Source organism: Battus philenor, unplaced genomic scaffold (assembly GCF_028537555.1).
Source record: "Battus philenor isolate CCGP_79_NKW_IND1 unplaced genomic scaffold, ilBatPhil1.0.hap1 SCAF_17, whole genome shotgun sequence".
NCBI classification, from domain to species: Eukaryota; Metazoa; Arthropoda; class Insecta; order Lepidoptera; family Papilionidae; genus Battus; species Battus philenor.
The window spans coordinates 14,142,234-14,153,545 of NW_027181679.1; the positions used below are offsets into that span (position 1 = coordinate 14,142,234).

General features: G+C 40.8%; 1 protein-coding gene across 3 annotated transcripts; it reads left to right on the plus strand.

Annotated features, from left to right (window-relative positions):
* Positions 1-3,901: 3,901 nt before the first annotated feature.
* On the plus strand, positions 3,902-9,409 carry LOC137919789 (mitochondrial intermembrane space import and assembly protein 40). 3 transcript variants are annotated; one of them, XM_068762982.1, is made up of 4 exons: positions 3,907-4,189; positions 6,684-6,733; positions 7,179-7,412; positions 9,029-9,409. In XM_068762982.1, the coding sequence occupies exons 3-4, from the start codon at positions 7,180-7,182 to the stop codon at positions 9,252-9,254; spliced, it is 459 nt and encodes a 152-aa protein (XP_068619083.1). In that variant the 5' UTR covers positions 3,907-4,189; positions 6,684-6,733; position 7,179; the 3' UTR covers positions 9,255-9,409. The 3 variants fall into 3 exon arrangements, with proteins under 3 accessions (XP_068619082.1, XP_068619084.1, XP_068619083.1); XM_068762981.1 differs by lacking the exon at positions 6,684-6,733 and having other exon boundaries at positions 3,902-4,189; XM_068762983.1 differs by lacking the exon at positions 6,684-6,733 and having other exon boundaries at positions 3,904-4,189; positions 6,778-7,412.
* Positions 9,410-11,312: the final 1,903 nt, after the last annotated feature.

The following is an 11,312-nucleotide window of genomic DNA, read 5'->3' on the forward strand; positions in this document are numbered from 1 at the left end:
TACCGTTTGTTTTATTTCATTTCGTCCGCGTCAAAAACACGTTCAGTTAAATAAAGTAATGTATGCAGTTGTTGCACCAACACGTATACGCTCGGTGTATAAAAAAACTCAGCAGCGGTCAAAGTGTCCGCGGGCGCTGCTTTGTTGATTCGCTCGCAATGCGTTGGACCATAAGTCGATCGTGGCCGCGCGGCCGCCGGTGACTGCTGGCAGCGGCGCCGCCCGCGCGGACCCGCACGACCGGCGTTCGCTTAGGAATTACAGAAGCATCATTACAAACTAAAAGCGACACAGTTTTGTTTCGATTCCATTTAATCGTTAGCGTCCGCGTCTTATGTTCTTGTTCTCTTTTATTCAATTTTGTTACTTTGTTCATTTTTGAACACTAGATCCCCGTGGCGCTAGTCCTGTTCAAACTGGTCCTAGACATTGTCGGAAGCGCAAGAATGGTTAAATAAATAATAAATAGAAAATAAAGAATGGTTAGATGCAACATTTTCATTCCGGACATTTTGATTAAAATTTGAAGATTGTGCCGAGTGGAAAGTGGTCTTTCTAAACGCGCCAGAGCTGGTGGTGGTTTTGGACGAAAGTGACAAGAGAATCTTAATGAAGTTCATCAAAATGGTCAAACGGCGCAGGTGCTGGCAAGTTGCACCACTGCAGACTTTAACATACTGACACAACGCCATTCAACCTTTGAAATTCAGGCCCGACAATTACCGCCGGTGTGTGCTGTGTTGGAGAGTGATAAAAAATTAGAATTTTGACAACGTCCCATAACATGTCAGATTTGTTTATTTTGATTGAATTAATGTGACGTTATACTTTAATTATCTGTGCGTGTTTGCCGCGCCGGCCGCCGCACGCAAAGTATCGAAAACGAAACAAACTATTCATGTTTTCAAATTAACAACCACTTAGGCCATTTCTGGCGATCACTTGTGCAGGCCGTGAGAAGAATCCGCAAGACTCTCAAGACAACTCTGTTTTGTATTGGGCTGTATTTTCTTATTTGTTTTTAATGCAGTAGTATCTTCTCTAGCCCATCAATAAAGTATTTACGCTGTTAAACGACTTTTTCTACAATTGTTTTATAAATTAAAGGTTTAAAGAAGTTTTTTATTTGTTACATGATATTTTGCAGGGCGGTGTTGCAGAACGTATTACTAATTTGATGGAGCCTAGAGGAAGACATAGATTATCAGAATTTCTATTTAATTTGTTTTTTTTTAGCTATTTAATTTGTTTAAGATACAAAAATATGCAGATGTTTGTCAACCGTTGGTATACGGGCGAGGTCTTTTTCTGAAGGTCCTCGTGAGGCCTTCCGGAAACAGCCGAACCGACCTGCCCGGCGGGCACCGCACGCACCTCACTCCACCTCCAATTATTTTTAGTATTATTAAAAGTAACGCCGCTGGCAGGTCTTTTGCAAACTTTTTAAAACAATTAATTTAATCAGATTCTACCCGCAAATAATTCTATCACTATAACTACAGAATTGTGAATTAATTAGGATATAAAAAAAAATTTGAGTCGTCGAGCAGGGGAAAATAACGCCCCTCACGGCAACGCGCGCCGGTGCCGGTGCGGACGGGCCGAGCCCGTCGACTCGACCCGCGTCCACAGCGGAGCCTGCGGGCGAGCACCTTCACATTACATAACAGAACATAACATTGGCAGTTTTTATAACTTTTAGTAACAGCAAAGAAAGTTCACAGAAATATGTTTTAACTAACGTTAAATGAAAAACGTGTCGCGTAGTTCAGCGCACTGCCATCTATCGGTTGACATAGCAAACTTTCAACGACAGAAGCTTACTCTTCTATCCGTTCGCAGGTGTTGTCCGCTAGGTAGCGCCGCTGTGGCAGCTGCTAGTCGATGGCACCGTGTTCACTTAATTAAACCTTTAGTTTTCTCTAGCGTTGCACGTCGTTAGTAAGTCTGTTTTGGTTAGAGCCCGTCGGAGTGCCGTCATATGGTAACCGTGATTGCAGGCACCACGTGGGCCTGTTCGTAGCCGAGCTAATGTAGTTACAGGGGTTAACGAGCGCACCGCCGGCGCTGTGACAACTAGGCGCGCAGATGCGTTACATAAACCCGCGCAGCAACGCGACGCTGCATGCGGTGCGCATGACGGGATATGCCGTATCCGGTTGACACGTAAAATAAAATAACTCATATAGATATCTAATTTTTTTCACGGCATGATATGTCCAATGTATGTAAAATTATATTACAAGGCGCGAGGATCGTCTTAAGTGTGGGGCGGGGAGCGCGGAGCCGTCAGCACATCGATAGCATTCGTGTGCGTTTCAATGGCCTCGCCTCTATTTATCGTCGTTAAAAGGCCGTCGGCGCACGGACTTTAGAGGGCCTCCCGCCTCCCGCCCCCGCGCGACTGTTCGTCGAAATGTTTTCAGAACCTTGAGAAAATTCTTCTTGGCAGCCTTATTATAGCGACAGCGCAGTACTAAGGTTACCTTTTTAACATTTATCAGATTGCTGATAATTACTTACGCGTATGTCATCGACACTCCAAAAAGTTTGTGTTGTTCTGTATGGTACAGTGATGCCGTCAACTTCCCAGGAGGCAGTGTACAGTCCGCTTCGGCTTTCTGAGTCGGTGGAACGATAGTGGGCAGCACCTTCGCTTTGCTCACGATAGGAGCGACGAGGGAGATGACACAGCGTTACTGCCTAAATTGTATTAATGATTAACCAAATCAAGTTTCTGTGTCTACATTTAATATTAATTCATAACATAATTTCTTTAAAAGGTGAACAAATAAAATTTAAATATTGGTAGAGTGACCAGTGGAAGAGTTTTGTAATATTCTTGGCAGCGACAGTGTTCGTTTTCTAGTGCTTAGTGGTGCAACTATGCTGCGATAGACAGGGACTTATAACAACGCCCTCTCCTGGCACCGCAGCGGGGTCTTCATTTTCTTGTTTCATCTGACGTCCTTTCAATTACTTCATTTTTCTAATCTATGGCGTTAGAATAAATGCCGTCACAGAGTGGTGTAAAGCAAAGAAATAAACATTGAAATTTCAAGTCATTTATTAGTACTTTTATTTAATTAAAAAACTTCAGAAAATATAACATTTAAAATATAAATTGTTTTAAAAAATATGAGGCATAAACAACACTAAATGAGTACAACAGCGATTAGTGCCGTAGTTTTATGAAACAAAGAAATTAAATTTTTTTAAATATATATTGGTTTATATATTAGCTTAAATACATTTTTTCCCGAAAGTAAATTAAACACCCTCAATAAGCTGTTAACAATACTAACAAGAATAAGGTGATTAAAGTTTTTGAACTAATGCCTCGAATGATAATGCTCATAATTTTTTAAATTTTTGTATGGTTGTTAGAATGACTATTAAATATTGTGTGTTAAATATTATCGATCGCTAACCTTACGTGCCAGGCGTGGGGATTGTGATATATCCCTCCATTGAAATCTTTGAAGGAAGCCTTACAGTGGCTGCTTATGGGCTAAAACGAAAATGACAAAATGTGTTATAAAAATTGAATGAAAATTATAATGATCCTTTGGTAAAATGCAAATAAAACAAAAAAATATATTGTCAATAAAAGAAATATGTATACAAAAAGAAATAATCTAATAAATTAAAAACCTTGCTGTGAAAAATGTGATAACGATTATAACATAAGGAAATAAACAACATGGTATTAATAAAAGCAAAAGCTAGAAACTGTGATATGTGTTAGAGAATTGTGGTATAAATGATTATGGAATTATATTTAAAATGTAAAGCCCTGTACAGGGGCTATATAAAAAAAAACACATGATCACAAACGTCACGGACCCTTCCGCTCTGTGAACTCAGTACCGATGAAGCTGTAATAGCCTTAGGGCTAACAGCAATAACATCAACAGAGAAAAAGCAAAAAAGAGCAAACGTCATAGACACAAAGTCCGATTCTTTGACATAAGTCGGTGACACCTTGTTGCGTCTAGTCGGCTGTCAATAAAGATAACCTCAAAAAGTCGCTAAAGCTTAAGTAGTTTGCGGTCGTGCAGCTTGCGGCTTCGGACTACGACCGCTAGTGTCCCTGATTCTAACGTTGATAAAATCGAGCTGTTCTCTTGCCGGCTGTCGCCATTGTAATGAGTGCTCGGTATTTCTATCTGGAGTTGGAAGTCGAACTGTAAGTACGTTGCGTAATTAGGTGGAATATTAAAAAAGTGTGCTTGAATTCACAAGAAAATTGCTATTGCATAGAGTAAGTTTTTCGTATGTGCTTCAGCTTTTTTTATTTGCTTTTAAGGATAGCAATCGTGCAAAGTATTGATTAGAGAAATCATTTGTTGATCTGAAATTTCGAGACCTATGAACTAGTGTTTATATACATCCGCGTGTACCTACTTCAGTAAATTCGTAATGATTTTCATTCAATTTGCTGTTCGTCCAGCAAAATAATAAGTAAGCACAATTCTAATGTAAATTACACATTCCTAACAACAAGGAGTTTCAATGTACTCATGTAATATGAATTCTTGGAGTTTCGTCTTTAAAGATTCGTAGCCTAAGCAGACCATATCTCTGAGCCATGCGGTTCATTTACTTGCAACATGGGAATTTGCAATACATGCTATACAATTTTTTTATTAGGTGATGTTTAATATGATACAAAAGATTTATTTTCTTGGATTCTATTTTGCATGCAAATTACAAATATTGCTAGTAATCTGTGAGAGGCAGAGCTGGTTTTTGAGCTGTGTATGTGTGGTGCATATCCATTATGTTAACACTAGGTTCATGAACATTTTTCATATACCTATCTCTATGAAAACATCAATTTGACGCATGAACAAATACATATAACAACAATTAGAAAAGAATGTATTTATATACTATAAGTAGGAAATAACAATATGAGACATATATTTATAAAAAGTTTTTATTATTTCATAATTATATTATACATTATTTCAGTATTCCGCATTTATTTTGCACATCTTTTACACAAATACTCAATTTTGTTTATACACTTTCCACAAACAACCTTTTCACATATTTTGCAGATGTTATTGCTCCTGTTTTTTTTACAAAAGCCAATTCAGCATGTCTTGCATTCTCCCAAAGTACTAGGTGATGGGTGATTATAATCTATGTTTTTGTATTTTTCCTTTTCTCCTTCTGCAAATACTTTGGCCAACTGAAATAGATAATCTTTTCTGGTCAACTCCAAACTTTGTCTCATTGTAATATTCTAGGCTACGCTAGGCTTTAGTAGGGAACAGCTGTTCGTCTATTGAAATATTCTCGTGAGGTTTATAACAGCATTGGCTATTGTCTATAAATTGATTCCAAATTTCAGATATCATTGCAAATTTGTCTGTGCATAAACGTTTAGATCATTCCATTTTTTTAATCAAATTGAAGAAATCAAAGAATTCTCATGAATTCATCTCTGGACATCATATTAGAAAAAATCAATTCAAATCAATATCATCCTCTTTAGAGCCCGAACACTCATCACTAATACTACCTTACGCAAAATTTTATGAAAAAAGGGCTATTTGTCAAAAAGTATAAAATTGAGGTTTACAATAATATTCAAAAAATATTCTAGTATAATTTTTTTCAATACCTGAACTAAGCAACTGAAACCTACAAAATCTCTTAGCACTCAATTTATATTTTGCATTTCATTCTTTCTATAGTTGCTTTTCAACATTTGTTTATCACTTGTTTTATTTGAAATGATGATATTGGATAACATAGATAACGGATAGAATTATTGTTGGTACATTCCTATTTACTCTTGGTGTGGTTTTGCATGTTTACTCAAATTTTTGTCTATATTGCGAGTGCGTCAAATTGACGCATACCGTTGAAATAGGTATACCACATAGAGAAGTTCAAAATTTCAAAACTTTTAAAGAAAATAGACTTCAAGGGGACTATTGTTTTTGGCGTGTTTTACCTTTATACCAATATGGTTTAAAGCAGATATCAGGTTGTTGGTACCTGCTGGATGTGCTGTGTACTTTTCATGCTTTAGAGTAATTTCATTTTGTCACCAACCTCATCACACTAAGTTGAATTTTCTGTGTAAGCTATGTATGCATTTATAATTGCAGGCCATGGGTTTGTCATGCACTGTAATATGATAAATAATGTTGATTGAAATATTGATTTACCTTTTTCTTGAAATCATTAAAGCAATCCATGTAATGCCTATGCAATTTGCTTCAAATGTTATGATTTGGGTACCTAATGAATCTTGATTTTAATGTTGAGGTCATTAACGAAGTCCCTCACCTCTGCCTTAAAGTCTGCTTTAGAACTGCCTGTCTGTATTTCCAGATTAATGCATCTGCCACATCTTAAAACATCATCACAGGACATGAAATGGTTTTAATTTTCCATTACATATAGAAATTGTACTAAAACTTTTGGATGCTCCTGTCTATGGTAGACATACAGCTGAAAGAGACACTAGCTTAAATTTGAAGTGACTTCCTATAAATATTTTATAGATGTTTGAGCAAGTCTTTGATATATCACTTGTTTACATCATGACAACAATTCACAACCAAAAAACTTTAATATTCTTGAGTTAACACACATACTTTAAAGCTGTAAAAGGCACAACCAGGCACAGGCAGTAATCTCAGGAAATTAATTTATCGCAGGTAATTGTGACGCATAGTGCCCGCCTCGGTGGAGCCCCGTGCAGCCGCAAGTGAGTAGGCAATCCCTAGTATAGTAACGCGTCGCGTGCGCCAGGAGCGGGGAGCTGCCGCCGGAGCTGGACGTGCGGCGTGCGCTGGCGGCAGCCGGCCAGCAGGTGTTCGGAGAGTGCGGCGTGCCGCCCGTGGACGTGCTCCGCGTGGGGGGCGGGCGGGCGTTGCTGCGCGTGCCCGCCGCGGCGCACCGCCGGCTGCGCGCCGCCCTGGCGCTGGCGCCGCCGCCCGCGCTGCGCGTGCGCGCCGAGGGGCCCTGCCTGCAGGCACTGCTCTGACTCCCGCTCCACGTACGGGCCGCGTGTTCGCATCGCTAATGTTCAACTTCATATCTGAACCTACATTATTTACGACTCTGGAAATATTTTCCTCTCTCACATGAACACATTTCAATCGTTTTTTGCTTCGATTCGTACTAAAGTATGCGTGATCACGCTGCCGCAGCATGACGTCGCGCGTGGAGCTGGCGCTGGGTCCCGGCGGCAAAGACGTGGTCGTGATCGCGTCGCGCGCGGAGCTGTCGGAGCCCGGGCGCGCCACGCTGCCGGAGCCGGAGCCGGCGCCCGGCCTCATCCTCGAGGATGGCTCCATCAATTGGGGCTGCCCGTGTCTCGGCGGCATGGCCACCGGCCCCTGCGGCCCGCAGTTCCGCGACGCCTTCTCCTGTTTCCACTACAGGTGACTATTAACGTCGGGCAGCTCGCACGGCTGAGTGTTGTGCCCCCGTCGCAGCGTGCTGCCGCAACGCTCTATAGACACTAAGTTATTAAACTTGTGTATGTCCCTGCTGATGTCAAGGATTATATTGGTCCTTGAATGAAGTGCGCATTTCCTGTTATAGAAATATTATCCAAAACAACACAATTGACACAATTTGGCTTTCGTCAACGCAAATGCACCTAACGCTAACAACACTGCTGCGTAACCTAGCATTATCCTATTTAGGCAAAGGAACTGTTATAGCAGCGAGTGGTGGCGGGGTGTTCTTGTTTAAAAGTAAAGTACCAGATAGACAATATGCTCTACAAGTTGTAATTGAAAAATAATAATTACTGTGGAACACAAAATGCACGCACAATTTTTTTAGATATCGTAAATTCGTTTTATTGTGCTCCAATCACTTTTCGTAGGGTTTTCAAGAGGCCGGGGGAGACTACACCACCCGCAATATCTAGGCAAGTTACTGCCATTAAATAAATTGGAGTATTTATAGCTTCTCTGTATGGAACTTGGTCCTCTCGAAGTAGCACTTGTCGCGTCTGACCGCCTTCTTTTTCAATTGTTGTCGAAATTGAATTGCAGCCTGCCATTCCGAAACGCTTCCTCCTGCTTGATCGCAATGAACCCGTCTTTTCGCTTTACAATTTCAAGAAACAAGATGCGGGTTTCGTAGTAATCTTCTATTTAGTCCTGAGCTCGTCAAAGAAACTGTTGTGAGATCTGCATAAGCGGTGCTCCACTACTAAGTGATAAAGTTATTATTACCTTCTTTAGTTCGACTTTCTTTATGATTAGGCAACTATCAGCTTCAATTTTTCCAAACCCATATCTTATAAAATTTCTGCAAAACATAAATTCCAGCAACTCGGTGCTTGCTTCAGACCATGCAAACTGTGATTCGCTCCATCTGGCTGTTTCATTTATATTTATAAAGATAGCTGTTGAGACCTCGAATTGCATTAAATGAAATCCCTCTCTAAAAGTGCTCTTAAAGTTGTCGGCCTTGCAAAACGTCTGAGCGTTTGTTGACAGTCCAAACTTTTATATTGTTTAAAAATTTTTACCTGGTAGTAAAAGCGCTTTGGACTTTTTGGTTGAAGGTAGCATCTCTTTCCCGTGTGGCAGGTGACATTTCATCATAATTTTCTTATGACAAGGCCTACAGAAGCGGAAACGAAAACATACTTCACCGTCCATACGACCGGGAGACCGACAATATCACCGGCTCTCTTCACCAACCTTGCACCCACGCGCAGGCGATCATTTAACATTTACTGACCCATACACATCCTTACGCAAATCTCAATAGTTGACGCTCACAAAAATAATTAGTCAAATTATGCTTACAGATGTTATGGTTTCCAAAGAAACAGGCTCTACACGTTTTGTGAACTTCAGTGTACTATTTATTTAATTTCAACAAATAATTCAATTATTTTAAGGAACCCTAGAACCTATTTATCCGGCCACGTCGCCGGCGGCTCGTGCAAATAGTTGGCGACGTAACTCTCCTGCCGCGGTGAACTTAATGTCACGAACAAGCAACGCCTAATGCTCTAAACATTGAATTGCAGCGAAGCGGAGCCCAAAGGCAGCGACTGCTACGAGAAGTTCAGTGTAATGCAGGACTGCATGGCCAAGTACCCAGAGCTCTACGGCAAAGACGACGACGACGAGGAGGGGCTCGCGGGCACGGGGGACAGTGACGACGCCCCCGTCGCTGCTGCCGCCGCCCCCGCCGCCTCCGCCCCCGCCGCTTCCGCCGCCGCAGCGCAGGAGCGCGACGCACCCGTGAAGTAGCGTGCTTCGCCTTTGAGACTTTAACTGTTCGCTCTAGTGTTTATTGAGAAGTGAACTGAAGTACCAAAATGTACTCTTTGTTTTGTTAGTAGCCGCGACTGGACGTTGCACCGAGGTCACGCGTCTGGTTTAATTATTAAACTGTGGTAGCATTAGTAGTTGTTTCATTTCCGCGGGTCAGCGGCCGCGACCAGCTCGTCCACGGTAAAGCTATCGGGAACCATAACCAGAGGCGCGTAGTGGACAGAAGGCCTGGTCTGATTTTACACCGCAGGTCGGTACTCCACTGATGGTGGTCGTAAGCAGCCGTACGATCTCCCAGGACTAGTCAGGTAGCAGTAGGACGAGAGCAGGGAGCGCCGGTAGTTGGCATGCGATGTGTTCGTTCTGGTGCGAGGTACGAATAGATTCAACCTCAATGACCAAAGTGTATTTTTAGTATAAAACAAGTGAACCTGTGAATAAATGTCACAGTTATAATACATAAATAAATATATGTACATATTCCACTGACAGTAAACCCCGAGATGGCTTGCGATGAAGGAAGAGAAGAAACCGAACACAGTGGATGTGATTTTACTGTCAGAAGAAGAGAAGAGTTTACTGTTAGAACGCAGTTGTGGAATTCAAAGCACTGTGTATACATAATGATGGAACTATGGACACAGACAAAATGTTGAGCGGCAACTCATAGCTAAACGCTACTTAACATTAATGTTTTGGTACATTTGTTCAACACTTCCTTCCGGTTCGAGGCGATATAAAGGTTGTGGCGTGAATTTTGAAGATGCTCCGAGAATGAAAAGAATTGGTTCTTCACTAGAACTTATAATGTAAATTCGAATTGGTACGTTATGTAGCTGGTGAACGCGACCGCCGCCAGGTTCCTTCTCCCGGGCAATAGATCTAAACTGCTGTGGCTGGTACGCGGGCGCATTGGAATGTTTATTATAAAAACAAAAGTCCTTTGAAACAATACCACGCTTCCACGATCAAACACCACTTGAGATGTACTGTTCCCCTCCAAGGGTTCAATAATTTTTTACTGTGTTTTGATTTATGTGACATTTGTTGTGTTTATGTTTTTTTGGTTAAGATTTGAACTAAGATATATGGGACGCTGACATGCAACGTTGAAACAAAACAACTTCCCGCTTGCTTGCGTGCAGACATGCGTATGCATAATTATTAGCATAACTAGTCTAGCCATAAATTCTGTTACTGGCTGTTTACTTACATTTAAAAAAAACATTAATTTAAATTTCAAACAGCTTCTACGATAAAAAATAGACCGCTTTACCGCCATTATTCAATGCATTTTGTAAAAATTATTTGTTTTGAAAATGGGGTGGGGTACTAAAGACAATAGTATTGCAGTAACTGTACCGCGCAAAGTGAGTGAGAAAAAGCATAAGGCATTATACAGAATTCGTTGAAATCTTATAAGAAAGCAGAAACCCGTCTCCTAAGAAATGAGATTTGATTTAAATTTGGTTTGAAGCAGCATGTTTGTACTGTCGTCGTCCAATTTAATTATTTATAAATCCAAGGCATGATTAAACAAGGTAAATATGTTTGTACTAGTAAATCAAACTTAAAATTAAATCTTTTAAGTGTCTGTCGAAACCACGGCCAAGGGCTGGGGAGAATCAGCGGGGAAAGCAGACCCTGTTGATCTCGATTCTAGTCTGGCTTTGTATTATTTGTTGGCTGTATATTATTTTACTTACTGGAACTCAAACTCCGGTCGAGTCGTCAGTCGGTGAGACCGGTAGGGAAATAGAAAATATCAAACGTACTCTTATGTTTTCATCACGGAGGACACCATTAGACATCCGGCATTGATGTGCCCGATTTTGTTCAATATCGATACTACTTTGTGAAATTTATTCCTAGGGCTGGTAGACCGTGGAGATGATGACAATATGAAATCTTAAAACTATGAATATGATACTTAACCAAAAAAATAACACAAAATTGCAGCCAATCAAAAAGCGAAAAATATTGTACAGCGTTGTCTCTTCCGCACAACGCATGTTGAGTATAACGCCATCTAGT

Excerpts from the sequence above, each read along its gene's own strand:
- LOC137919789 (XM_068762981.1), top strand. The coding sequence starts at position 4,149 with ATGAGTGCTCGGTATTTCTATCTGGAGTTGGAAGTCGAACT. Across the intron at positions 4,190-7,178 it reads CTGGAGTTGGAAGTCGAACT|CATGACGTCGCGCGTGGAGC; the intron begins GTAAGTACGTTG and ends ACGCTGCCGCAG. Across the intron at positions 7,413-9,028 it reads TTCTCCTGTTTCCACTACAG|CGAAGCGGAGCCCAAAGGCA; the intron begins GTGACTATTAAC and ends ATTGAATTGCAG.